This window comes from Gavia stellata, chromosome 12 (assembly GCF_030936135.1).
Source record: "Gavia stellata isolate bGavSte3 chromosome 12, bGavSte3.hap2, whole genome shotgun sequence".
Taxonomy (NCBI): domain Eukaryota; kingdom Metazoa; phylum Chordata; class Aves; order Gaviiformes; family Gaviidae; genus Gavia; species Gavia stellata.
Genome location: NC_082605.1, coordinates 18,604,371 through 18,631,502, shown reverse-complemented (window position 1 = coordinate 18,631,502; position 27,132 = coordinate 18,604,371). Strand labels below are relative to the sequence as shown.

The window sequence follows — 27,132 nt, the reverse complement described above, 5'->3', positions numbered from 1 at the left end:
GAGATCCACGCACACAAAAGAACTACTCAACTCTTAACATGAAAGAAAATCCCTATGGCCCTAGACCTCTGTCCAAAGTAGATGAGCAAAACCCAATTGTAACTGGAGGAAACATTAGTCCAAAATACTAATATTTAATAAGTCCACTCTTGAAGAAGTCTAATTTCTACCTGGATAACATCCAGGGTGGCAAGTTGTTGGGTTTTCTGAGATTTCATCGCTGTATCAAGAGAAGACCAACTAAGAAATCTTTTACAACAACAAAGTAATAAATAATAATGAAAATGTCCTGTTACACTATGAGGGATGCTATGTTATAATTTCAGCAGCAAGGAAGATTGCACTTGCAAAGTTTCTCCTGTTCGGATATTAAGTAATAAAATGTTCTGATAGAAATTTGTGGAACAATATTTTTCCGTTACAGGCATCCAGAATATATGGAACAAGTTATTCTGATGCAGAATCTATTATCTCCCCTCATCTAAGTTTTTCCATAGAAAAAAATAATTGTCTTTTAGAATTATATTAACTATACTTCATTACTGCAGGGTGGGATTTAAAAGAAAACCCAAGCTGAAGAGTAATAGCGGTGATGTTGGAATGACTGTTCATTGACAAGTTGTTTAAGAGCTTTTATTACTTATCAAATATGCATTTCATTGCACTGTTTCCATTTATGGTTATTCCACATAATTTAGGCCATTCAAATATTACGGAGAATACCAAACTCCAAAAAATATTGACATATCCTAGAGGTTCTGAAATTAGACAAACTAAAATTGATTAAGGGGTGATCATGGTGAGGACATGATTCCTTACTTAACATTATGTTTGGTATTCACAATCTACCAAAGCTTGGGATATGCAAAAATTCTCAGGCCCCTCAATTTAAAATTGGTTTTGACAGTCCTTTAAAAAGGTTGAGCCTGAACTTTAAATATATTTTCAGGGATTAACAAGAAAGGTTATTTTTTATTACCACCAATTCATTCTGCTTGTAAAACTGTGACTAATTGTACACCACCTTTTAAAGTCTCACATTATGAATATATTTGTTCATTTAATTTCATTTTCTGTTTAATGGGAGATTTATTGAGAAGACATTATCATAAAATCAGATTATGGTATCAGCTTCATTGTCCAGCTTTTCTATATCAAGGCTAATTCTTACATACTACAGAAAACCAAAGAGAGGAACTGAAGTTAAATGAAAATGTAGTGTGCACTAAAAAATAAAAATCACATCAGTTGACTCTTACTTTCCTGACTGTAAAACAAGGCTTCTAGAGGCTAACTTGGAGGAACTGAACTTTAGGGATTATTTTATGAGTTTAATAGCCTGAGCAATGAACAGACAACGTGATACGTTCACATGCTCCCCTCATTTCTCCTGTGGCACTCCCACGGTTTATGGGGACATCAGCACTAAGGAGGGCCCAGGACCATTCTTTCATGTGACATTACCCCTTCCATTACCACCCTCTTAGCCATGCCTTTGTCACCTTAAAGTTTCTTTGCACCAGCCCCCCATCTTCTACAGGTTTGCTCTTAATTTCCATGTGGCACTACAGCAGCTCCTTCTCCAATATCCACTTCAAGGAAGTCTTCTACATTTTGATTTTCCTTTTTAATAACTGTTCTTTTAATTGTTTGATGTCCTCTGGGAAGCCCTTGTTTTCTTAGGTCAATGCCCATTTACCTCCAGGACCACGCTTGCTTTTTCCGCTCAATATTGTTCAGGCCCTGCCACACTACTGAAGTACAATTACAGACCTATAATTTTCCAGGTCCTGTTTAAACAAATGGAGACATTACATTTCATTTGATGTTCTCCAGTTACATTGTGCATGGAATTTCATTTGTCAGCTCTTTGAGATCATCCCATCTCACCCCATCCTTGACAGGTTTTATCTTTGCTTTACCCAGAGAGCATTGAAACCCCCACCTCTTTATTCCTCTTTCATTGTAGCAGAGGAAAATTATGAGAGTTGCCTTTGTAGAGCCATGGTCTGACTCAAATTCACTTGTAGGCTCTCTCATTTTACCCCTATTTCCTTTTTGTGAAGTTATACATGTCTGGACTTCCCATTTCTCCATCCACCATTCCCTATTGCCTTCCTGCTTTATTCCTGTTACTTTTTTGTAGTTAGTTATTCATTGGTCACATGTGGATCTTCCTTATCCACTATTCTTCCCTTCTCTTTAGGAAACTGGCTGAGGCTACCATCAACAACTTCAAAATAAAGAAATTCCAGGTCTCTTGCACAATCAAGACCCTTACGTCTTAATTCAGTTGCTATTACCAGCTTCTTTCCTTCATTTTTTGAACTTTTATCTTTTGGAACCAACATATACTATCACAGTCTTCACATTCTGTAAGCCAAATCAACTGGGGACTATTCTTGGACTATACTATTATTTTCTACAACATTTGTTTTATTTGGTTGGGGTTTTTTTTTGTTTTTAAATGAGAGCACCACGACAAATCAAAACCAAGTCTAACGTAGCTTCACCTGTTGATCCAGGGACTCCCTGGTGCCCAGCTGCCCTCAACCCAAGCAAGCCACCACACACCAGATGCACAAACTCACTAACCGCCATTCAGTGGGACTGCTCTCTCTTCGGCAGAGGTGGGTACCGCTTGGACTCCCCTCCCTGTGGCACTCCGGTTGCTGGCTCCCCTCGCAGCGACCTGCTCAGCTTTTAAAGCCATCTGCTGAACTCTTCCCCCATGCCAGATGCAGCTGAGATCAAAGGTTGAGATCAGAAGCTTATCCTCAGATGCAAGACCTTTCTGTAACTTGCAACACCTTCTGCCACCCGACCCCTCAAGTTACATCCAAAGGCAACTGCATCGCACATTGACTAACCTTTCATGAACAGGGATGGCCCTTCACCCACCAGGGACAAATTCAGGGCAAACTCCCCATTTGCAGTGCTCGGAGTGCTGGCCTCTCTCAGATCTCTGTGGATGTTAATAAATTATTTGTCAGATATCCCTTTTCCGTCCTCCCTCTCTTCCCTGTACATATTAACTTATTCTTTGTTCATGACACATTTGTGCAGGCTCTTCTCCCACTGTCCTCTGGGGGAGTTTGCATACGGAGAGCCCCTATCTTTGCCCATCCTGCTACAGCAATTTTAACCTTCTGGCTGAAATTCTCTTGCATGACCTCTGGGTCACCTAAAATCCTGCATCAGACTTATTTTGATCACTTAAGAACAAAGGAAGGGATTCGCAGGCCACAGCAACATTTATCAAGGGGTAAATTTCACCCTGGAGTGAGGGGAGGGGGTATGGAAAGTTCCTGAATTTCTAGCCAGTAACAGAGCAGTTGACTTGGACTAGTGAGCGAGCAATGTCCACGACTCGAGTCTGCGCTTTGCGGTGGTTTATATAACCCAATTTCAGTAGGAATGTTTCCACAAGACTTACGTTGCAAATCCCCGTTTGGGGGATTTAAAACATTCCCCTGCCGTGTTTATAATCCAGACGCTGCAACGCACTACTTAAGCACAAGAAAAAACAGGAAAAAAGCTGACCGTAGGCGGGATGGGGTACTGTTCTCATCCAATCTGAGTAGAAAACTCAGCAGAAAGGTAAACAGAGACAAAGTGAAAAATTATTCATCCAAGCTAACTTTGCAAGTCAGCACCTACTGTAGCCCATATTTCCCGCCTTGTAGCCACATGCAGTCAGCCATGCTATTTCATATCGCCCCAGCAAAAATATCTTCCTTGCAAGGACACAACAAATGCATAAAACCATGCACTACATCCCAGTTTATGTTAATAAGAATGGCTGCTACCAGTGCTGTCGCAGCCAGCTCAGATGTTCTTCTCACAAACACAGGACACACAACACACGCCTCCCATTTAAAAGGATTTTCCACCAGCCAATAGTAACAGCATATTAAGAAGTCTCCAATGGTCAAAAGACAGTAAGATAAATTCTTGGGAGAAATCCATCGAGGGCTATTAAATACAAAGATGACTCCTCTGACACCGCGGATTGCAAATTGCTGGAGACTGGGGAATATTGACAGCTAGCTCCATTCTTGTCTCCCCAGGTATCCACCACTAATTCATTGTCAGGGAGAGAATACCAATTGGACATACCTTGCTGTGATCCAGCTCTTTCTACCTCACTGGTCATGGCTTCTACCAGTTATTCTTTCTAACAATGTTTTACAACCAGAAATATAACAAGCATATCTGGTGTTTTTCTGTCTTCTAAAAGGAATAAATTCTTAAATGCAGTTATAGGTGCTATGAGAATTCATTACAGATTGTTCAAGATGCATGTGGTCCTCTGTGCTCCATCCCATAGGAGGTCATCAGAAGCTGCCTGTTGTAGAGGTTGGAATCACACCAGATCTAGTGTTCATGGGAGTCATTTCTTTCAACACTACACCTTTAGAAATAATGTTAGTGTAAAAACTTAATGGCATTGCGAAAGGTGAAATTCCTTTACACTTTCAGAATTAAGTAGCTTCTACACATATTCTTCCAAAAACGTGCTTTCTCCTTTGCTTGCAGACACTTGACAGTTCCCTTGGCTCTAAGCCATTTTAGACTGATGCTTTACTAAATCAAAACATGAACTTGCCTTTGTTAAATTATATTGTCCCTCCTTCCACATCTGTGCTAATAGCTATTGCCTAAATTATAAAGGTTTTCTGATGATAGTTATTGGGCTGTGATCATATGTATGCACTTCAGAAGCAATAGCAATTCAAACTATTGAGACTGCTTTTCAAAATCACTTTGGAAAACCTTGGTCACCTCCATCAGTGGATGAGATGAACAAGAGCAGCAGAAACCCTCCTTTACTATTTAATTGGCCTATGAAAAATTGAAATTTGAATGTCTTATCAGATGGCTCTTTCTTCTTAAGATTTGCTCTCCATATAGTAGTTTTGATGTAAAAAGTGGTATATCTTTTTTTGTTGTTTAAATAAAAGCAAAAAGCAAATTTGCAGACTAAATACAATTTAAGTGCTTCAGTTCATTTGTTGGCTGTGGGAGAAGATTAATTTGATGTTCACCAAATATTCCTGCCCCTGAACTTGTTTTTCAGAACATTTGAAAAAAAATCTGTTACTGAAGGAATATGAATAGAATCAAACTGGAAGTTAATAAAGTAATTCAAAATTTATCTGCAAATATTTTTCTGCAGCTGATGTATCACATACCATCTCGACTTCAAATTAATCTAATGAAATTTAAAATTGAGTTTACAGATAATAAAAAATATATAGAATCATAGAATCATTTAGGTTGAAAAAGACCTTTAAGATCATCAAGTCCAACCATAAACCTAACACTGCCAAGTCCACCTGTATGTATCATAAAAAAGAGAATCAACTGTTGGCACAAACCAAGCATACAGTTCCTACTTCTTACATTTGGACTGGATGTTGCTAGTTTTCTGCAAAAGTAAGAGCTGCAGAACAGAGGTCATGTGCAGGTCTAAGGAGACATGGGAACACAGAGAGCATTCCTTTAAATGGATTTATTTGGTACTATTTTGGTTGATGTTTTACAGGTATGTTATCATTGCTGGTACTCAGTGACACTTAAAGATCTAAATAAGGACATACTGTCTTTTAACAGGTCAGACGCCACACTTTAAAGACAGTAACTGAGGCTATTGGGGCACGCAGCCTCCTCTCCCCTTAACCTGTTGTGGCTGTGGGGCCAGGCTATCTCCTCGTCCACAGTTGTAGGGAGCAGTAGCACGTAGGAGAAGCAGCACACAGGAGAAGCCCGTGACCATTTTTATAGAATTGCATTCAGCAATGGTCCTTCCACGCTGGGAGGGCCTCACCATCAGCCAGGTACCATAAAGAGTAGGACACCATACTTTATCTATTTCCCTTTTGTTCCTCTTCAGGTACATCTATGCCTTCTTTATTCAAAGCTTATGACATGCAGGAAGCTGCCCAGCCCTTCAAAAACAGTCAAACCCAGCCAAATGTTCTCCAAGTGGGGATTTCAGCATTTTTTCCACGAGGAAACACAATATTTAGAGTTTTGTACATGTGCTCGATCCCTGTCACTATCAGCTACCACAGACACCTCAACTTCTGAGATAGTGCCTGGTTTAAATGACATTTTGCAGAGGGCCAAGGCTTTCAACTATGTAAAGACTCTGTACAGGTTTTCTGTGCAATTAGGTGGCTGAAAAGGGAAGAGATCACACTGCTACCTCCCATAAGGGAAAGCTGACATACACAACCTTTGTTATGCTTCAGAAAATCCACTATGGAGAGATACATTAGAAATCAGTTTTGCTGCTCCTGAAATAACTAGTTAAACCGTAGCTTGATCACAAACTTAGCTAAAGTTAATAAATACCTGCCTCTTACAGTGGATATGTGGTACAGAACCAGATAACTCAGCAGTGAGGCACATGGGACCTTAACTAGATGTTAAGAAAGGGGAGAGGTTCAAGCTTTGTTGGTCTAACTCTTCCCCCTTTGAGAGGCAGAGGGGGGAGTATGAGTGGCAAAGAGATAAGGAGAAAGCAATGGCTGAGTGGTTATTTCTCCATCTATTGACTGCACCCGAGTGCCCAATTGTGAGATACTCCCCTGCACGCAGCATACACAAGTGTACTTCTTCATAGCTTTGGAGCTATGAAGAACCAGAGCATGGATTCACAGAAGTGGACTGCCATGGAACAAAACTGGTGGATTATTTCATTTAAGTAATGCTACTTCGTTTTGCTGTGTTCCATTCCTCCAGCAAATGCTTCCAAAATAACATGCCTTGCTTCCCAAAGGATGTCTGAAAGGAAAAACAACATGGCCAGAAAAGAATTCCATGCCCCCAACCCCCCAGGACAGAAGCAGCGTCTCAATTGCCCATCTATTTTTCTCTTCAAAAATACATCAGAATGTACTTTAGTCCAAAGAAGGAAAATTCTCTTTCATGGTTAGAGGGTATATTCATTCGCAAAACTGGCAAAACTGTTCCCTCAGTTAGCTGTTAGCCCTCCTCATACCTGAATAGGTCAACCTGACCATGCAAAGTTCTCTCATCCACTGCTGTGCATTATTTCACATTATAATGCATGCCAAACATTAAGAGGATTTCACAAGAGCTACTAGGAAATTTGGGGCACTGGGGGCTGATTCATTTATCTATTTTTTGCCATGAGAGCAAAGGGAAATTAGAGAATCGAAGAACATGGTCGAACTACCCCTGTTCCAGTTTTGGCTGTGGTCCCTCTCTTTGGCCATTACAAACCCAGAGTGCCTTCCAGATGTTGCTTTGATTACTTCACTGAAAGTTTGCAGATACATCCATAAACATCTTTTATAAAACAGGTAACAGTTACTACTTAACTCAGAGATACACTGACCTCTTTTTGAAGGAGCCATGAGCAGCAAAGCACAAGAACCATTCAGATGTATCTGAAGAGTGAGGCATTCACTGAGGCTTCTGCTACAACTGCTCAGTTCAGTTTCTTTACCCTTCTGATTAAAAAAACCCTTATAAGAAGATAATTCCAGTTAGCTTCTGAAGCTTTAGTTATGTCCAAACTGTGGACCCCGAGTTAATTTGATTTGTCCCCAGGAAGCCGACGCGATTTGATTATCTTTTATCTTTTTCTTGCAGTCTCTTGTTATTTTGCTTTGATACAACTTTTTCCCTTGGGGGATCACAGATCTTGTCAGCTTCAGCTCTTTCTTGATTTCTTTAAGTCCCAACAGTTCATTACACACTAGCATGTTGCAAAACCTTAACATGGCACTAGAGGACCTTCCCCTGTAAGTTCTTAGAGTTCTGGACAGAGCAAGGTGCTCCAAAGGAGGCAGCAGACAGGTAGACTCAGGTTAGGATGCTTTTACCATTCAAGTATTTGAATACAACTGCAAACTCCATGCTGGGGATGGACAATTTGGACTCTCAGTCATTATTTTATTAGCAAACTCCAGAAGCAGCATGAAAGTACAGCCAAATCTAGTTAGACCTTTCTGCCTAACAGCAGCCATTAGTATTTCATTGCCTCAGCTGAGTCCTTGAATGTGGAAGCAAGTAGAGAATGCCTATAGTTTAGCACATGTTGATTTATTCAGCCCACTAAAGTAAGCCTACCTCCTCTGTGCTGGCTTCATCACTTTTTCCACTATGTCTTCAAGGGGACACGTCCCTGATTTTTAACAGCGCAATTGCAGATCTGGACAGGAATGCGGGAAGGCACGCAGTGCCTTTGCTCTTCTGGCTAATTTCTCTGGAGAAGTCTTCCCAGCAATGGAAGGCTGCAAACAGAAAAGATACCAGGATTGTCTGGTACGTGTTGTCATAAGCTGGAGGAAAGGAGCTCAACTATATGAGGAACAATGCCATGATGACACCAAATAAACCAGTGATTATACAAAGAGGCTGGGACCCTTGGGTGCTATAACCAGGGAGTCTGACTGGAGGGAGTGTACCATTCTGAACCGGTGACCAGGAGCACGGATCTGTCAGCACAAGCTCACCCAAGGTTAGGATCGTCATGCAGTACTCTCCAGAGGTGGGTACCACACTGCATAGCTCACGAGCAGTCTGCCACATCAGCTGGCTGCACAGACAGCCTAGGCAGCCAACCCAGGCTGGCTTACTGATCCAATGTGGCAGAGTCGATCTGAACATACACAACCACCACTAGCCCAGATCCCTGAATTGTTTCTGCTATGACCAAACTGCCAGGTGAACAGCCTTCAAATCACTCCCACGGCTGGGGGTGAGGGGCTGAGAGGATGTAAACAATGCCTAAGAGAACCTGGTAATAGGAGTGCCTTCCCAAACAGGAGAACTTCACGTTGTTTTCCTAGGCTGTGATGACTTAGCATCACTGCTAAAGTCATTAGAGTCTCTGAAAGGGAACAAAGGTTCTCGAATAAAAAGTGTAATTTACAAGCACGTGTGCTAAGCACCATCACTACATCAGAAGCCACGTACAATGCTGGAGTTTTGCTTAAACAGCTAGGGGAGAGGAGGCCTCTCATTCTCAGCTCTGCAGCAGGCGCCTTTGCAACCAACATCACTGCGCTCTCCGTCCCTTTTACCACCTGGGAAGTAACTTCCCTACTAAGTAAGGATGCTGGGAAATTCAGTACAAAGTGTTTCAGGGTTTTTCAACGTACAATGTTCTACCTGACATTCCTGTTGGGATGTCAGCTCCAGCCAAAGACAGGGAGGAAGGGAAGGGGAAAGACAATGTCACCTGTGTGTAAGCAAATGAGAAGTTAGACCTGAATAGCCACAAGGAATGAGACAAAAAAAAGCAGAACAAAGCACCTTCCACCACAAGCAACAGTGCAGTGCTGCCTTAAAAAAACCCCAAACATGTGACACTACGTACAGCTGAGACACACATGTGCAGAAATAGAAAAATGGAACAAGCATCAAAAAGTTGTACCATTGGGTTAATTTTCAGAAATTTAATCTACTAAAATGCATGCAAGAGATTTATCACAAAACCAGCTGCACTCCATTATATTTCAACAATAGGTTTATTTTAAGAAACATAACATGACATTAAGTAAAAATGCAAAATTGTGCAATTATGGCAAAATGTTTAAAAATCCACACATTTGCCCTCAGAGGACTACAGTACTTCTTACTAACATACCTGAGCACTGAATGTTGGATGCCATTTCTAAACAGCCTTACGAACAGGGAGCTCTTCGACTTCTTGTAGAACATACACACACTGCATGTTTGGTGCACCAAAACTGCTTTTAGTTATTCTAAAGTTTACTGATGGAATCAGGTGGAAATTACAAAATGTTTCCTTCTAAAGTAACTAATAAATTTTGGAAAAGAGATTTACACTTACGTAAGTCCTTACAACGCTAGAAATTCATTTAATAAAGGGAAATAAATGAATGCAGAAAAAATACCAAGTGGGGAAAATGTACAGATTACTGTTTAAATATTATCAGTACCTTTGGTGCTTTTATTTTTTTTTGTGCTGTGCAAGTTTACTTAAGCCTGACTCTAAAGCAAAACTTTACCAGGAATCTGACTTTCAGCAAAACGTAAAAGCATTTAAGAATTGGCAAAATGTCACAGCTACATTACTGTCTCAACAAACTCCTCATGCACAAGATTTAGTATATTCTACTCCCACAGCAAGTTCCAGAATTTAGCTTTTAAATACATTACAGACTTGGATCACACCCTTAGTTTGAATGGTTAAACAGAATGGAGATCTTCGTACTTTAGTGCAGATAAACAAAATTAACAAACCTACTGCAGAATTAACCACAGCATATTGTACTTCTATACATCACATGACCAGTCAATTGCTAACTCAATTCTATTTCATAGTTTCAAGTAATATATTGAAATTTGTTCTACTAAATAAATATAGAAGATTGTCAAAAAGCAGCAAGAAGTCTTGTAAATATTCAACCAAGCTTAAAAAAAACAAAAAACCAAGAAAAAAGTTACATAACACTTTGCAAAAAAAATGGTTTTACACACAAATGCAACACTGTTAGGGAGGGTGCTTCAGAAAGCTTGCAGCTAGAGGCCTACAACAGCGCAAAGAGAGCTAGCCAAGGACTAAGGATAATTTTAAAAATGAAATTAGTTGTACTTTTAAAAAAACCTCTTATTCTTGGCTATGGATATATATAAAACAGTATCCAGAAGAAAACTAAACAGAGAAACAACACACCTCAACACTGTTGGAAAACACAGTCTTAGCAAGAATTGTCAACTTCAACTTCAGAAAAAAAATTCAGGCGCTCGCATTTGAAAGAAGCGGTTTGGTGAATCTCTGGAAGATGAGGTATGTAATGCAAAGAGGCATTTTTTTGTTCCTTTTCAATTCACAGTTTTTTGTTTGTTTTTGCCTTTTAAACATTTTGTGCAAGAATTAAGAACTAGAACCAGGCAAGTATTTTCATGTATTAGAAAGATTCCATTTGGGAACAGTAAGACCACATGGTAAACAAACATTATCCAAATCCTCAGCCATGCCAGGGGGATAAACAATGAGCTAAATATTTGGCTTACTGCAATATCAGCTGTTAAGCCAGATAATGGTAAGCACTTGCAGCCAGTGATGACCACTGCCATTTCAAGTTAACTGGTTTACTTAGGTCAATTTGAGAAAACAGGGACGAGTAAGATAACATACTCACAGCTCTGCAAAATTTAGAGCTGTAACAAATTAAACCCGGTGAATTACAGCTGATACAAGTTTTAGGTTTCATCTTTTCCCTTTTAAATCCAGTTTTCACTACTGAAGTAGAGGCTGAACTTTGAACTTATTTACTTCTTAAAAATAAGCTAAATGTTAAATACATAGAGAAAAGTGTTGCAGTATATTGGATCCCTATTCTATATTTACATCTAAGATTATTTAAGCCATGGACACTTATTGTCAATTTTGCTTTAATACACCGGATAATGAAGACAGCTCAGTAGTGCAAATTTTCACATTATAGATCAGAATGAAATAGAAGGTATTTGAGGGCTTGATTGTGGGGAGAAAAGAAAAACTTGTAAAGTTAAGCCACACTTTTCCAAATTACTGGAGCACATGCCAACTCTGCACATAGCACTGTACTTTAGTGGAGACAGAATCAACACTCCACACAAAAAGAAAAAGAAAATATAATCGATATTATTAAGGCCATATCCTGTCACCATTCTGTGCAAGAATACCACTGCAGTAAAAATGTTATGTTAAAAAAGACAATATGATGACAGGACAGGGCCTGAAGACAGACACACACTCCATGAAAAATAACAGGCTGTCTTAAACAGTAGCATAAGGCTAGCCCATTTCACACAAACAAGTATTAAAAACGTACTAGCACCATCAACTTTTGGGTTAAAGCCCTTTATGGGATGAAAAAAAGGTTTTGAGCAGTGTCAAAAAAATGTTTTTACAGCACTACATCTATGTGGCAGAAAATAGGTGTTGGGATTTCCCCCCCCTATCATTAAGCTCAATTTTACCAAAAATCCACAGACAAGAAGTGGTACAGTAATCTGAACAGGCCTCCGTCTGGGGCAAAGGTACTCCATGTTCCAATTCTGACTTGATTTTTTCTCCCAAATTGTAGTGCACAAACAACATCACAAACTTCTCAGCAGACTTCAAAAACAATACAAAAAAAAAGATCATTATGAATCAAGATCTACCATTCCTCTATGTACTTTCAATCTAAAATTAAAAAAAACCTTAGTGATATTGCCTCAAATTTTACCCGTATTTAAAAAAAGAGAAAAAAAAGAAAAGTCACTTCAAAACATCTTGGACATCCTTAGCTATTAATGCTAGATTTTCTTTCACTGTAGTGCATAGTTATCCTGGCTCTTCCACTTAATTTGCTCTTACCACAAAAACACCCCTCTAGTATGACATGATTAAGTGTTTACCAGAAAAAAAATGCTGATAATTGCACTTTGTAACCTCCTTCTCATTTCCCAGGAAAATATCAGTAAATATGAAACTGAACGAGTAATTCCCTCCCGAGACTGCAACCTTTAAAGAGCACCCATCCCCATACACAAAAAACTGTCTGTTTCAGCTTACAATAAATACTGACAGAATTTCTTTGTTTTCTTTTAAGACATGTTTTCTCTAGCATCAGATTACCACTGAAATCACTAAGGCCTGTTACTGAAAAAAAAAAATTAAATAACTTTCTGAAGACACTGCGGATACAGTTTAGCAACAACACATTCAAAATGCCGGCCTAAATCCCAGAGCCTATCTGGAGTCTCATATACTTTTTGCCATTGGTCAGCAACCTCATCATACTGGTAGAGTGAATTCTTCCTGCTGGTTCTGAAAACATGTTCTTCAACAGTGACTTGAGTAGCTCTGACAAACAGATGGAGTTTATTTTTGAGGAGTACGAGTTTTATATATGGATTAATGGACTGATCACATGGGAAGTCTTTTTTTCGAGTCCACTTATTTTGTTCAATGTCATAGGCCTCTACGGTAAACATACGTTGATGGTTTCCACAGGTTCCAGCTATGTAGTAGATGGAGTCATTGTATACAGTTGCCAAGCCTTGGATTCTAGGCACAGTCATTGGGGTCAAAAATCCCCAGTAATCCTTCTGAGGATCATAGCAGAGAAAAAATTCCCCTGAAAAGAGAGAGGAAAAATAAAACATAACTTATGCTTCATTTCTAGAACAGCAATTCTGCAGCTACTAAGCTTTCAGAAGAAATGGTCTACCAATTTTTATAAGCCTCAATCCAATAACCATCACCTGCTTTCTTCCAAGTGCATTACAAAAATATTATCAGCTGAGTAAAAACTACTTTGAGTTTCTATTCCAGCTGAGGAAGAGGGAATTTGAAGATATCAGAAATATAATGTTTTACATATTTCCTAGCTATCCTTTACTACTTCTGAACAACACTTAATTTAGGACAAAACCTTTCAAGATTCCAGTCTTGAAGTGTCTGAAGTATTTGTTTCATTCTTTAACATCTTCACAACGTATCATCTACAGACTGTGGAGTCTCAGAATTCAGTGCTTGAAAGTTGTTAAATCTGAGCAAGTAATTGTGTCTTGTACTACACACAGATTTTGAAGTTACTTATATCAGGTGACTGGGCTACACATTTAGGTTGATTTGTTTAAGAGGATGCCAGGTGAGTACTTGGATGAAGCTACTGATTCATCGTTAGTTTTGCGATTAGATTATAAAACCCCTCTTCTGTTGACTGCACAGAGTAGCATCTACAGACTGTAGGTAATGGAAGTTCAGACGACTGAAAGCTCATGCTCTGCAAACTTGATGAAAAGAACATGGATAAAGACCGCTTGCCTTTTGTAAAGCCTGGGGGAAGAAAAGCCTAACATTGGCCAAATATTAGCATAATCCAAATCATATATAATTTCACATGGCTATTTTAAAAACTTTAACCAAGCTGCTGTGTAACCAAGCACCTCAAGTATAACAAAGAATACAGAAATAATACAGTAAAATGAGTGGAACATAGCTTAAGAGATTAAGTCTTACAGATAATACATTTTTTGATTATTCATTTTTGTTCCACGGTGTAATCTCCTACGACTGACGCTTGCGTTCCATTGGCATTTTAACACGCTCATCAATCCTTATTCGCTACTTAAAAACTTACGAGCTTTCTCTAGAAAAATCATTGGAAGTTAACTTTTTTGTACTACTTCAGCGCAACTCAATTGAGGTTTTATCTGCCACACTCAAATAGAAAAGTTGCCTATTGCCCATAACATGAATCTTTATAATTTGCTGGTTAGCACAGTGAAGTAGCTTGCTTATTTATGCGAGCATTGAGTTGTCGTTTAAACCACTGAAGCACAGAATTAGTGCAGCTAAAATTTGTAAACAAGATTAACTCTTATTCTATGGGGTATAACAACATCCACTTTTTAGCAGTTCCAAGAAACATTTAAAAAGGATGAACAAATACTCTACCAAGTTAAATATTCTTCAGCATTCCTGTTTAACCATCTAAAGCAGATGTCTGACCCAATAGAAGAGACAGATTGTGAGAACTTGCTAGTGTAACAGAATTATTTTAAGCCACAACCAACAAGAATCAAACCTGATACAGGAACAACAAAAGAAGAAAACTCTCTACAAATCATGTGGAAGTCCACCAACCTTACCAAGTGGCAAGAATGCAAAGTCAAGGAATCGGGTTGACTTCTTCCAGTAAATAACAATGACCTTACAGTATTCTCTATCCTGTTTCTTTCCTGTGGTCCAGCTTTGTGTGGAGAGCGACCTAAAGAAGGAGCTGATATGGATCTAAGACCCCAACTTCTGCAGGCATTTACAGAGGTGGCCCTTAGCAAAACATAACCAAGACACCCCCTCCTCCTTTCTTTCCACTTCTTGGGAATCTTAACTACAGCCTCATAGATCAGTCTCAGCACTTTTAAGTGTAGACTGCTATATGGCTCATGCATACATACAAATACATATTTTATGTAAGATCTCCATAAATAAAATAAAGAGAAGAATAAATTGTTTGATCCGTTCCCATAATGATCCTTTTTATTCATTTAAGAATCAATATCTAATACACCAATAAGTCTGATCATTTACTGGAAAAACGATGTAAAGGCAGTACTATAATTACTGACCAAAGAAACAGAGCTAACTAGAAAGATGTAAATCATCTCTCGTAGTTACCAGGATGACCTCAAAAAGCAGGGTAGGCAGGAAACAAAGGCCTACAGTGGTTAATTGACTTTTACAAGTCACCAGGAATACAGACATCAGGAATTTTCACAGGTTTAGCTAAATAAAATTCAAAGTGCTTTTTCATAGGACAATATCTTTTCTTCGACATTACTGCATTTCACCCAGATAAAGAAGATTTAATTAACAATTTTCAGAGTAAAATGTAGTACTATACTGCTGACTTAGAACACCACCAAAACTGCCATTTGTGCAATAACTCAATCTACACCTTAGTGACACATTCCCAGGGCACAAGAACTCAAGCAGCAACCTCACACTTCCTTGCCCACTGCCCTCCCTAGCTTTCCTCCCACCCCATTGTCCCAGGGCACTCTTTAAACGTCCAGAAAACTTGAGTTTTCTAAGGTGCTTAAGCAAGTGCAGACAGTTGGATTGAACAACCCCCACTTCCAATAAAACACCATATAGTCAGTCAAACCACCTTACCCTGTAAAACATAGATGTTATCCTTATATTCCACAGCACTATGAAACTCCATTGCTACCGGCATTGGACAGACAGCCGTCCAACAGTTCTCTCGGCTGTCATAACACTCCACAGACTTGAGTGAGTTTCTCCCATCTCCTTCATAAACGCGACCACCTATTGCATACAGTTTACCACAGCAATGAACCAATTTGCAGCCTATTCTGGCTCGCAACAAAGGAGCTTTCGGAATCCACCTATTGCCAGAGTGATCATACATCCAAAAATCACTCTCTGCTCTGTGGTCAATGGAGACCTCGCTGCTGCTTGGTCTGTAACCACCCGCAATATAAATATCATTATCAGGAGATACAAGAATTCCAACCTCTCTCAAGTCATTTGGTGGCTTGCATAGTTTAAACACTCTCCCTGTGACCGAATCTAAACAAGGCACTGTTTGCTTCTTTCCTGAGTGTTTGTGGGCAGCATCAAAGCATATGATCATTTCAGAAGCGGTCATTCCAAGCCGTTGTGTATAGCCATTGGCACTATGTTGTCCCTTTTGTACACAGCTTTTGGCCATAGCCTGTGCAAACATGGGAGGGATTTTCTCTAAAAATGTCTCTTCCAACAGAGGCATACGGATGCATTTGGCAAATATTTCTGGAAGGTGCACTTCTCTCTTATTTTGTTCATGCTCAAACCACCTTATAATGCTGTCATAAACATGTTCTTCTTTGTCTACATTTAAATCATCACTGTCGAGTATACTTATCAGTTGGTCTTTTCTCAACTGAAGAAATTCTTGCTCTTTGGTGACACTCAGAAACTTTTTACGAATGTAGTCCTGTGATCTGTCTTTGAGCTCCTGATGACCATAGTGATCAGCAAAGATAAACACCCCGATGGAGTTCTGTGGGTCCAAATGACTAATCATATATTTAGCACACTGGTCTTGTATGGAAGGGATCTGGAAGATACTAGCTGCAGTGAACAAAGCTTGAACGTTGGCCTCTGTCAGCATTACTCTGGAGGTATATGCATAGTTCAATACTAAATGCATTGACTCTGCTTCAACACCAACTATACGAACTTCTTTCTGGGTACTCTCTGTAAGGCCGCTAGTGAACATAGATCTACAAAAGAAAAATATTTAGCAGTTTATTTGCAATTACTTTCTAACTACAGGTATAACAAATGAAATTATATTGTACAGCTAATCTCAATGTGTTTGCCCTTATATCAGCACAAGTACAGTTATCACTGATGTTACACTGTCCTGTTTTGGTACCTAAAGTTAAGATTAGTTCTAGACTTACTGAAACAAAAGCGTCAAGCTGGAATTTCTTGCTTAATTATCTCACTAACCCCATATTAAAATTCACCTAGTATACAAGCAAAGCTCTTGACATATCCAAGTCTTTGCACTCAACTTTCAACATGTCCTTTCATATACATATTCTAGCATGCTAGAATATATAACTTCAAAAGGAAACAAGTAGTTTAACTGTGCTGTTACTGTATCCAAGATAGCCACAATACTGGAGGCATTTTTGTTTGTTTTTTAAATCATGTGACATTTTCTCCAATGAAACTCTCCTGTGATAAACAGACACTAATAAAGCACTGATGTTAAGAGAACAATAATCTTTACTTACTAGATGCACTATATTGATAGTTCCATGGAATATTAGTATAGGTGTGATTTTTTTTTTTCTAATTTTCATTTAATGAAAATAAGTTATAATTCTGCTTTTGATCACCACTAGAACAATGGACTATTGTACCTGAAATAAGGACTGATTGCAGCAAGAACATTCCTATGACAGGAGAATGTTTTCCCATGATCCACTTCCACTACGATATCTGTCAGTTGTCCTTCATCATACATGGTTTTAAGCTGTTGAAGAATACTACAAGCATGGAAGGGGTCCATTCCACTGCTGACTGTGTTTGAAGAAGGAATTCCGTTCACTGTTTGTGAAAACTTACTTGGTTCTACAAAGCAAAATTGAAACTGTTTAACAAAAAACAAACTACCCTCAAAAAACACCCACACACCAAAAAAAACCCCATGCACAAACAATAATTAGCACAAATTAATATTCCGTACTTCCTCACTGTCACCATCCATCAACAGCAAGTCTAAAATTTTCAAGAGTGAGTAAAGGTATAAAGAGATCTCCATTTTTTTCCCTTTTTCAAATGTATGTGTAGCTTAACCTATAAAATTATATCCATTAATATTAGGAGAAAAAATCATATATATATCATATATAGTTCATATTTATTTTATATCACTTGGGGGGCAGAAATTAAGTAAAGAATCACAATGCTTATTGACCTATTAAATGGGAAAATCAAAGAATGCAGAAGAATAAAACAAGCCCTCAACCTAAACCACCATTACGCAAGTCTATATGTACATATTTAACTTTACACTGAAACAGGAACTGGCTACTAACTTACACAAGTGATTGTTAATAGCGTAGACTCATGAAGAAACAGCCCTACAGTAAGTATGTTGGGCAACAAACCTAAATTCACATAAATTTGTATATACAGTTATATGTTTTTCTTTACAAATAAAATACAATTACCATTTAAAATTACTCAGGTATGAAAGAGTTTGCATATCATTGTGAAAACATATGAAGTGAAGCATATGCTTCTAAGTAAAATGTGATATGCCTAATGAAGTAAATCCCAAAGTGAAAATTGAGCAATGTCTCAAGCACAAAAATCTGTTTCGTAATAGCAACAAAATTTTTTATGCAACAACAACAAAGGAGAGCTCAAAAGAAAAACATTAGGTGGTAAGAGCTGCAAATCAGGTAAAGCTGCTGACTGCAACAGAGAATGCTTCCAACAAATTTTGAGCAACACAAAGGGGCAAAGAGGATAGCAAACAACAATGTCAATGATGAATAGGAAATTTAAATTCTAACTCATGACGATATACAGCAGTTACAATCTCTCTTACTCAAAATTCAGACACAGCTTTGAGCACAGTCACAATTAAATCAGTAGGGATCTGCTGTTAGGCATGCATTTCCCATGGCAGGCTTGGGCCAAATACTGTCAGTGTCTCTTCAAAGTACCGCTAGGAAAAGTCTTCAAAACACTTGTTTTTTCCCCAAATACAATAGTAAATACTTGAAGGTAAGATCTACAGCAAGAGAGTTTACTTTATCACAGTAACTGAGCTCCAACATTCAAAACTAACCAATCATTAGCAAAGGGGAGAATTTGTTCTTGTACTTGTTCAGAAACAATGGTAATCACTAGTGAGCAAATTCAAGTAAACAATACTTTGCTAGATCAGTTCCAAGGCTTCCCACCTAGCAAAGCTTTGATGTACAAGAAAACTTTGATGTACCTACAGTTACAGAAGAGTTTAATTTACTTTCTAACAGTCAAGAAGATGCAAAATAGTTCTTCTCTGACTCTGCCAGTCACTTGGGCAATGAGCACATGCAATCAAGGCAGCTTCCAGCGCTGGTAGACTCAGCCAGGAAGAGATACTCATTCCCGTACTCCAGTTTTTCTATTTAATCCTTGACACTATCCACATTACAGTTTTCACCCCATAAAACCTTCCCACTCACACTCATCACCTTCATTTTCTCCCTCCCACCCCAAGCATCTCTTTCCTCTTCCTTTATTCCTCTCACTTGCACCTCAAAATTTTAACTCTGTTCCTTTCAGACCTCACCCCAAAATACTCTCCACATTAATTTCTTAGACACCTCTCCCGTCTCCACTCCTCAAATACTCACCTTCATAGAAGCCTTTCATCACAGACAACCCCACTCCTCCCTCTCGGCTCAGCTCCCCTCACACAGATCACAGTGCGAGGGTGCCCTCACAGGAAACCCTCCTTCCACAAACTGCCTACCCTAACAAAGCACAGTACCACTGCACACCTTCCCTCACACGGTACTGCTCTCTCCCCGTATACAGGCCCTCACTCAGGCGTCCTCTTACCCCATACCCCGACCCCATCCTCCACAGACACCTCCCAGGCACCCCCCTCCACTACCACCTTCCCCATCCGGATGCGACACCCCACACTGCAGGCCCCTCATTCAAGCACTCTTGCCCCACCAGGCCTCCTAAGGCACACCCACCCCTCAAAGTTACCCCTCAGCCCAGGGGCCCCAAGCACGCCGCCCCACATGGTGCTCCGCACGGACACCCCTCAGCAGGGAGGCCCCAGCACCCCTCCTCTGTGTGCCCTCCCCACAGAGACACCCGCCAGCACATAGGCCTCAACACTCCTCAGCAGCGACCTCTCCCCGGCGCCCCACCCCATAGGCCGCTCCCCGCCTTCAGCCCGTTCCACCGCCCCAGTGGCCCGGCCGCACCGACCTCCTAAAGCTGCCATTCTCGGGGCCCCGCTCCGGCAGCGGGAGAGGGGGGCGGCCCGAAAGGAAATGTCACCGGCGCTGCTTCCCCTGCGCCGCTTCCTCTCCGCGGCCCGCTTACTCCCGCGGAAGCCAACCCCGCTCCTCGCACAGACCAACCTGGGACGTGCGGATTGGCCGTCGCCCCCGCCGCCTGCCGGGAAATGTAGTGCAGGCCCCTGGAGGCGCACCGCCCCTGGCGCGCGGGGCTTGCTGGGAGTTGTAGTTCCTCCGGGGCGGGCTGCCTGGTACTTGTAGTTTCCAGGAGGCGGCGGCGGGGGGCGGGCTCTGCCCGTCGCGTAGCAACGACGAGGCGGGCGCCTGAGGGCGGATCGGCCATTTTGGGGCCCTCAGGCAGGGGCGTGTGTGCGGCCTTCATCGCCTTGCCTCAGAGTGGTTTCCTCTCCAGGAGCACCCAGCAGACATGGCCTCTCCGCATAAATAAATCCCCCTCAATTCCTGCTTCGTCAGGCCTTGCACTGCCTCTCTCCTGTCCTTACTGACCTGCACCTCCTGGGGCAAACACTCCAGAAGGGTGTCAGTGGTGTCACCCAGAAGCTGTCTGCCCAGCAGGCCAGGGAGAGCAGACACCACGGCCACTGCTGGAAAATCAGAAAAGGGGAAAAGAAAATGCATCCTGCTATCCTAATGCTGCAAGGACATGCTCAGGGGCAGGGCAGCGCCTGGATGCAGGACTCAGAGCTGTGCGAAGCTGAATTGACCTTTAACAAAAAACATACAATCAGCTACTTAGTCTGAAAGCTCATCACACTGGGAGTATTTTTTTTTTTCCCTGTGTTTGTACCCCCCAGCACACTGGCCAGCCAGATCAGCCACACCAATCCTATACAGAGAGCAGCTGAATGACTCCAGCAGACAAGCAACTGTTTTGTTGCCAATGACCTTTAATATCACAAAGCACATCTCTCTCTCCAGCCTGGAGATGAAGTGGCTGATAGTCACCGGCTTTTCAAGTTTTGTGCAGCAACTAGCCACTGGTTTCATTCTTGGTAACTGAGTCATTATCAGAAGTTCGCTGTGGAAGAGGGGTTTTTTTCTTCTTTGTGAAAGGCAATTAATGAAAGAAGACAAGAAATAATGGAAGCACTCTGTAATCCATTCTGTTTTTCTGGTTTTAATCAAAACAGATCTAATACAACTTTGCAGCTTTTAGCTGGAAAGATTTGTTAAGAAAAAAATGCAAACAAACCCAATTTAACTAATATTTTTAAAATACATTTCCCTTTAACTCTCAGAAATAACATAGCATGGGTACATTACCAATGCTCTAAAGCATATGAATTTAAAGGCGAGCATAGTACCACTCAGTGTCATCTGACTGCTAGTTCTGTGGTTTTGCTTTCACTTGCAAGGCATAGCTTTTCCCTAGTTTAGCAATTATCAGTGGTGTCCAGGCTGCTGTCGATAATAATGCTACACAACACAGGAATGATGGAGACTCTGATGAAGGAGGTGTAAAAGAAAATAGAACTTCACGTCTGTAAATCGATTCTGCAGTTTTCCAATTTCCCCATTGAGCAATGGCACGGCCTTGAAATTGTCCCTAGAAATATAAAACGAAGGGAAGGAGAATACCTCCACTCTTACCTTTTAGCAAATGACATTGCCTGATACAGTTCATTTCCTTTGGTGTGGACACTTAGGCCAGGCTGGATTAGTGTTCAAAATGCAGAAACGAAATGGAGAATGTTTTTTAATACAGATACTGCATTGAACCGGTACTTTGGAGTGCAAGCTTTTCTTGAAATAGCTTACCTTTGTAAGGTTTTTGGTGAAGCAAATAAATTGCCATACAAACAGGTTTAAATATTCTTTAAGAGGCATTGATATCAGCACTTTCTCTTAGTCTGAAGTCTTTGTCAAGTGTAATATGCCATCACCCACTCCTCTCTCTGGAAACCTTCATTAGCACTCCCCAGCGCTCAGAAGATTTAGCACAGTGTAGCACTCCCGTGGAAGTCCAGGGACCTGGCTTTTTCACCCAGCTCTGCATATTATTTGCTGGATCTCTCAGGTGCAAAATGAGAAGCATGGTGCCTGAGCAAGTTGCTCTGAAATCCGTGGCAGTCACCTAGCATGTTAAAGCTAGGTATTATAAATGGCATTTGCATTACACACAAATATTAGAACCAGTTCTTTCAGAAATTACAGGATGCTTAGTGAGTTCCAGCTCCCTTTCCTTCCACCGCATCCTTTTCTTTCTTCTGTCATTGTTTTGCCTGGGAAGTGATGCAGGCCCAGTATTTGAGCATAGAACTAGAAGTCAGAAAATTAGGTTCTTGGCTTGGTACTGACATTAATTTACTGCATGCTGTTGATCAAATAATTTGATTTCATGGATTCTGCCTTCCCAGGAGACAATGAGGAGCTGTGAAGCCCTTAGAGATATATTGATGTAAATTCCTTTATCAATATTATAATAATTTTTGGTAGCATGGGGTGGGTTTTTTTGGTTTTTTTTTTTTAATTCTTCTGGCCAGCAACGCACTGAAAGCATTTTAAGATTTTGAAAGAATCCAAAATGTCCTGGTTATTGAGGGACTGGGATGCTTTCACTTATGCTTTAATTTCACACCTAATTTATCATTCCTGCAGATACAGCTTGAAAACATACAGCTGAAAACACTTGATGGAGAAAGTGTTTTTTCCCATTTGATATTCCAAAGGTTCAAAAATAAAGATGAAATAACATTGACTGAGAAGGAACACAAAGTCCACGTCTGTCTTCTATAAGTGATTAGGAACACTGTCCCCCTTATGAACTCAGAACTGGCACTGCTTGTTCTGGGATTCTTGCCTTCTGAATAAGAATGTCTTTGTCATAAGCCCAAGCAAGAAAAAGAGGGTAAGGAAAAAGTTTCAGGAGACAATGAAAAAAATACACACTTTTTCAGATATTTGAGAACTTAGAAAATACCAGGGGAAAAAGTTTGAACAAACAATGAAGCTATTGAAAATGTTTCCCTTCTTCATGACACCTACAGAAGTAGTTAATTAAAAAACTGTAGCTCACCTACCTTCAATGTAGGGACAAGAGAGCATCGTATCTTTGGCAAATTCTTGGTTTGGGTCATCTGGTAGGGAACTGCCTGAACCATCCCCAGTGCTTCTGCTGCATAAGAGATGATGCACAGAGCAATTCTGGAGGATCCAGCTCTTGCTACACAGTATTGGGCAAGAATTTCCCTGTTTTCTGCTGCTGGCAAAATGAAGATAATAAATGCAACTGGACCAAAACTTAAAGAAAAATATGAATAGGGGCTTGTTCAAGCAGCTTTAAAAGGGAACAATTTTTAATCCACGTGAATATTTCTATTTTCATTTTGTATATCGAATTTAGTTTAAATTTGTAGAAAGAGGTCACTGCAGCCTCTTTTCCTTTTTTTCTTGGACAGTCCTTGTATGGTGTTTTTTCACGGAAAAGTGGAGGACATCATGAAAGGAAGGGCCAAACTACCCCCACACATGCCACTGAGTCCAAACAAAGGAAAGTAAGTTTTGCAGAAGTGTGACAAGACTTCTTAGTTTTTCCCAGCAACATTTTGAACAATCACTTTTTTCATGAATCTCTTGAGTTTAAAAAAAAACATTAATTTCCAGCAAAATTGTTTAACTATAACATTTAAATACAATACTAGTAAAAAAATTAATGCTACTTACTATCTCCCAAATATGTCTCAATTACTAATATTTACAATTTTTCAATTACTTGTATGTGTTAATTCGTACTGTGAATCTGTGAGAAGTAATACAGCTGATACAACTGCACTCTGAAAACCCCTCATATTTTAATTGGAAAAATTTTGATATTCACTGTGGAACAATCTAACCTTGAAAAACAATCTTTTAGCAGTTTGTCTTTAATGCATAAAACACTGCTCATTTTCTGCAATTCTGTCACCAAGGGGCACGTTAATTTAGTTGCACAATAATTTAATACATCGATACATTGATTGAAGCAGAGAGGTTTTTGTTTAGCAGTTCCAAGAAATCACACATATCTTGCAGAATCTTTAAAAAGACAGTTCTTGCTGCAGTTTAAGTAGGGGGAATTGTGGATCATTAGGGGAAGTTGCCCTTCAAAGCCGATCGATCCTGCCATACTGAGCACAGTGGGCATTACATCAGAAGAGAGGGGAGAGTGGCAGGGGGCAATTAATGGGGCAGATATTGCAGTGCCTTTTCTGATTACCCCATACTGTACAGTGGATTTGGCCTTGCTGAGACAGGCTGGTAGAAACAAGAACCCTGATGAGATACGGTTCTGCTAATGTCAAGAAGTGCCAATTCCTAGCAGCAGGAGCAACTTCATTGAAACCATCTGTTGTTTTGGAAGACACATGCGTGCACACACATGTACTTCCTCCTCCCAAAGTGTTTAACCTTTCTCTTAAGGCTGACTGAAATCGCACAGCTAATCCCTCCTTAATCTCAGAATGACAGGCTCTACTGTTCTAGGCAAGTCGCAGCAGCTACCGAAAATCTGGGTGACTGGTGTTTTTTAGGTGATGTGACAGTGATGTATTCTGGAGCAGTCACTTTAGAACAAAATACCCATTGATCCAATGTCAACATAAAGTTTCACCAGCGCAATCTGCAATTACTAGGAGCCTGACAGAGAAGGCTTGGGTACCTGCGTAGAGACCAGAAATCTGTACTCTGCTGGATCTGCTCTACCCAGGGGACAGAAAGAGGAGATTCAGTGAGTTTGGTCCCAGTGAAACCTCATTTTTCAGCAGATACCACCCAACAGTGATCTCAGAGGAAATGGCCCTGTGTGGGTTACAGTGGACTCAGTGTATGAGCCCTGTTCCAATTTCTCAAGTCTCCGATTGTATTTTTATGATGATCCCTCCTTAACACGCCAGGACCCTTAAGCTTCTCGTGGCTGTGTTACAGAGGTGTGCATCAGAGCCCTGGTTGCCAACAGAAAATGTGTCACTACCAGAGCATTCACTGAGACTGAATTAAGTCTAGCCTCTTTGCAGGTAAAGTATTTCTGCCGGTATTTCATGCACATCTGTGCATGTTTAATTTCTTATTCCTAAAAGTCGTGTTTAAAAGCACTACTTAAAAAATAACCAGCTTCCCAGCTATTTGGAACAAACACTGCCTATCAGACCTGGAGTCTCTGAAATCCCTCTTGCCAGCAAACATGACCCATATCCCCCAGGCTTCTCGGCCACTCTGTAAAACAAACCACACAGAAAGGGGAAATAATGCCCCTTCTGGAGCAGGAAGAGGTGTATTTCTGACCTTGTCTCCAGAACTGGATTTCAGCAAGTAGTTTAATCTCATCTCTAAACCCTTCTGGCTAACTCTTCTCTACTTTCAGAGGGCCCAGATGAAACAGACCCTTGCAATGGTGGAAGAGGTAACAACAGAGAAGAATAATGACTTCTTGCTGCCCCTTCTCTCCTCCATCCATCTTTACTTCTACCTACATGTGGGTGTGTGTTATTAAAACTCTTCAGTTTGCATGGAAAAACCCATACAGACCTCCAAAGAAATAGGTCACTGACGGCCTGGCCAGCTCCAACAATGAAGAGCTGGGACTTTAATGCACTAATACAGATGTAAACTGATCCAGCCACTAGTCAGAATGTGATTCAACTGCGGGAAAGGTGCAGACACTTCCCAAAGAGCACAGTTGGCTAGAGAAAGGGAAGAGCAAAAAATAAAGTGCCTCTTCTGCCTGGAACAAGGTGAGAAGGTTAAGAGCAAACTAGTTTTCATTCTTAATTGGGGGAGCTGGCATAGCTTCAGCCACATTTGTTTCTTTTTAGGGAGAGTACAGTAAACTTGAATCACTCAACACCATCCTATATCCCGGGGCCATTCTGAAGTCATCACTCAGAGCTGCAGTGTTTTTCAGTTCTTTTCTCTTCAGTAACTTTTCTTGTGTTTTAAAGAACTTGAATATAGAAAAGACAATCCCTGGAGCTGCAACAGGAAGGAAAGTATCCCTCACCTTCATACCTTCAGCCTGAAGAACACTGGAAGCTTAATACACTGGAGTTATTTTCATAACTCAGAAGGCCTGTTGCTTAAAAAAAAAGTGTCTTAGACATCTAACTTTTAACAGCTATTTTTGAGTCAATACTATCTGACAAGATGGGGCAGTGTGGTGTTACAGACCTATTCACTGAATGCAGAAAGGTAACAACCCTGAACAATCTCAACATCCTTGAAAGGGTAATGGATAGTGTGAGTATTTTTGTAAGTGCCCCTGTATCTGCTTTTTTGTATAGAGGAAAGCCCAATGTGTCAGCATTTGTAAGGAAATAAGTTTAATACATGGTATTAGTTTTTTTAAATAATGGACTGTGATACAGATGTCTCATTACCTGTCCTTATTTACTTGACCCACCCAAATTCAATTGCATAATGTATGGATTCAATTTGGAGTATTGGACTGTTTATGAAAAACTTCAGTTTACATATTTCTGGGCACTGGCAATTTTTCTTTTCTGTTTGTGGCTTTAGATCCTTTTCTCATTGTGGTGAATAGCTTTATTATTGAATGGAGGGAGGCTGAGCTGAGGTCCAGGGAGAACACCTAGTCTGTTATTGACTATAAAAGTGTATTTAATGCTTACATATTAAAAAGAATGAGAGGTTATTGCCTCTAAAAATCTCTGTACAACAGAATAAATCAGATAACTGCAAGTCAGACAATGGGTGGATTCCTAGAAATTATTTGCAGATACTGTATTAAAATATACACAAAGGAAGATGAGTCATTCTGGAATCTACATCAGTAAGATGGAAAACAGGATTTCCCCCATTTGACCCACCTCCCTCCCCCAAATAAGGTCATACAGGTTTTGCTCTCTAATTCTTTTGCCAAGTAAGACTATGTCTAACTGCAGTCACTCAGCTTTAATCTGGCCCAAGGAGATGCTAGCAACAGCAAGGCTGCAGTGATGCTGGCTGTAATACAGACCAGCCACCCAATTTAGGCTCCAAAAGCTTCAGTGATTAAGCTGCTCTTGGGAACCTGGGCTGGGCAAATTGTAGCTAGTTGGACTGTCCCTGCACATCCTGCCATGGCGCCTCTGA

General features: G+C 40.4%; 1 protein-coding gene across 2 annotated transcripts; it reads right to left on the bottom strand.

Moving 5' to 3' along the window:
• Positions 1-12,624: 12,624 nt before the first annotated feature.
• Positions 12,625-20,389, bottom strand: KBTBD8 (kelch repeat and BTB domain containing 8). 2 transcript variants are annotated; one of them, XM_059823151.1, is made up of 5 exons: positions 20,326-20,389; positions 20,087-20,290; positions 17,431-17,641; positions 15,665-16,779; positions 12,625-13,118 (listed from the first exon to the last, which is right to left on the bottom strand). In XM_059823151.1, the coding sequence occupies exons 1-5, from the start codon at positions 20,387-20,389 to the stop codon at positions 12,655-12,657; spliced, it is 2,058 nt and encodes a 685-aa protein (XP_059679134.1). In that variant the 3' UTR covers positions 12,625-12,654. The 2 variants fall into 2 exon arrangements, with proteins under 2 accessions (XP_059679134.1, XP_059679135.1); XM_059823152.1 differs by lacking the exons at positions 20,087-20,290; positions 20,326-20,389 and adding an exon at positions 20,015-20,030.
• Between the last annotated feature and the right edge of the window lie 6,743 nt (positions 20,390-27,132).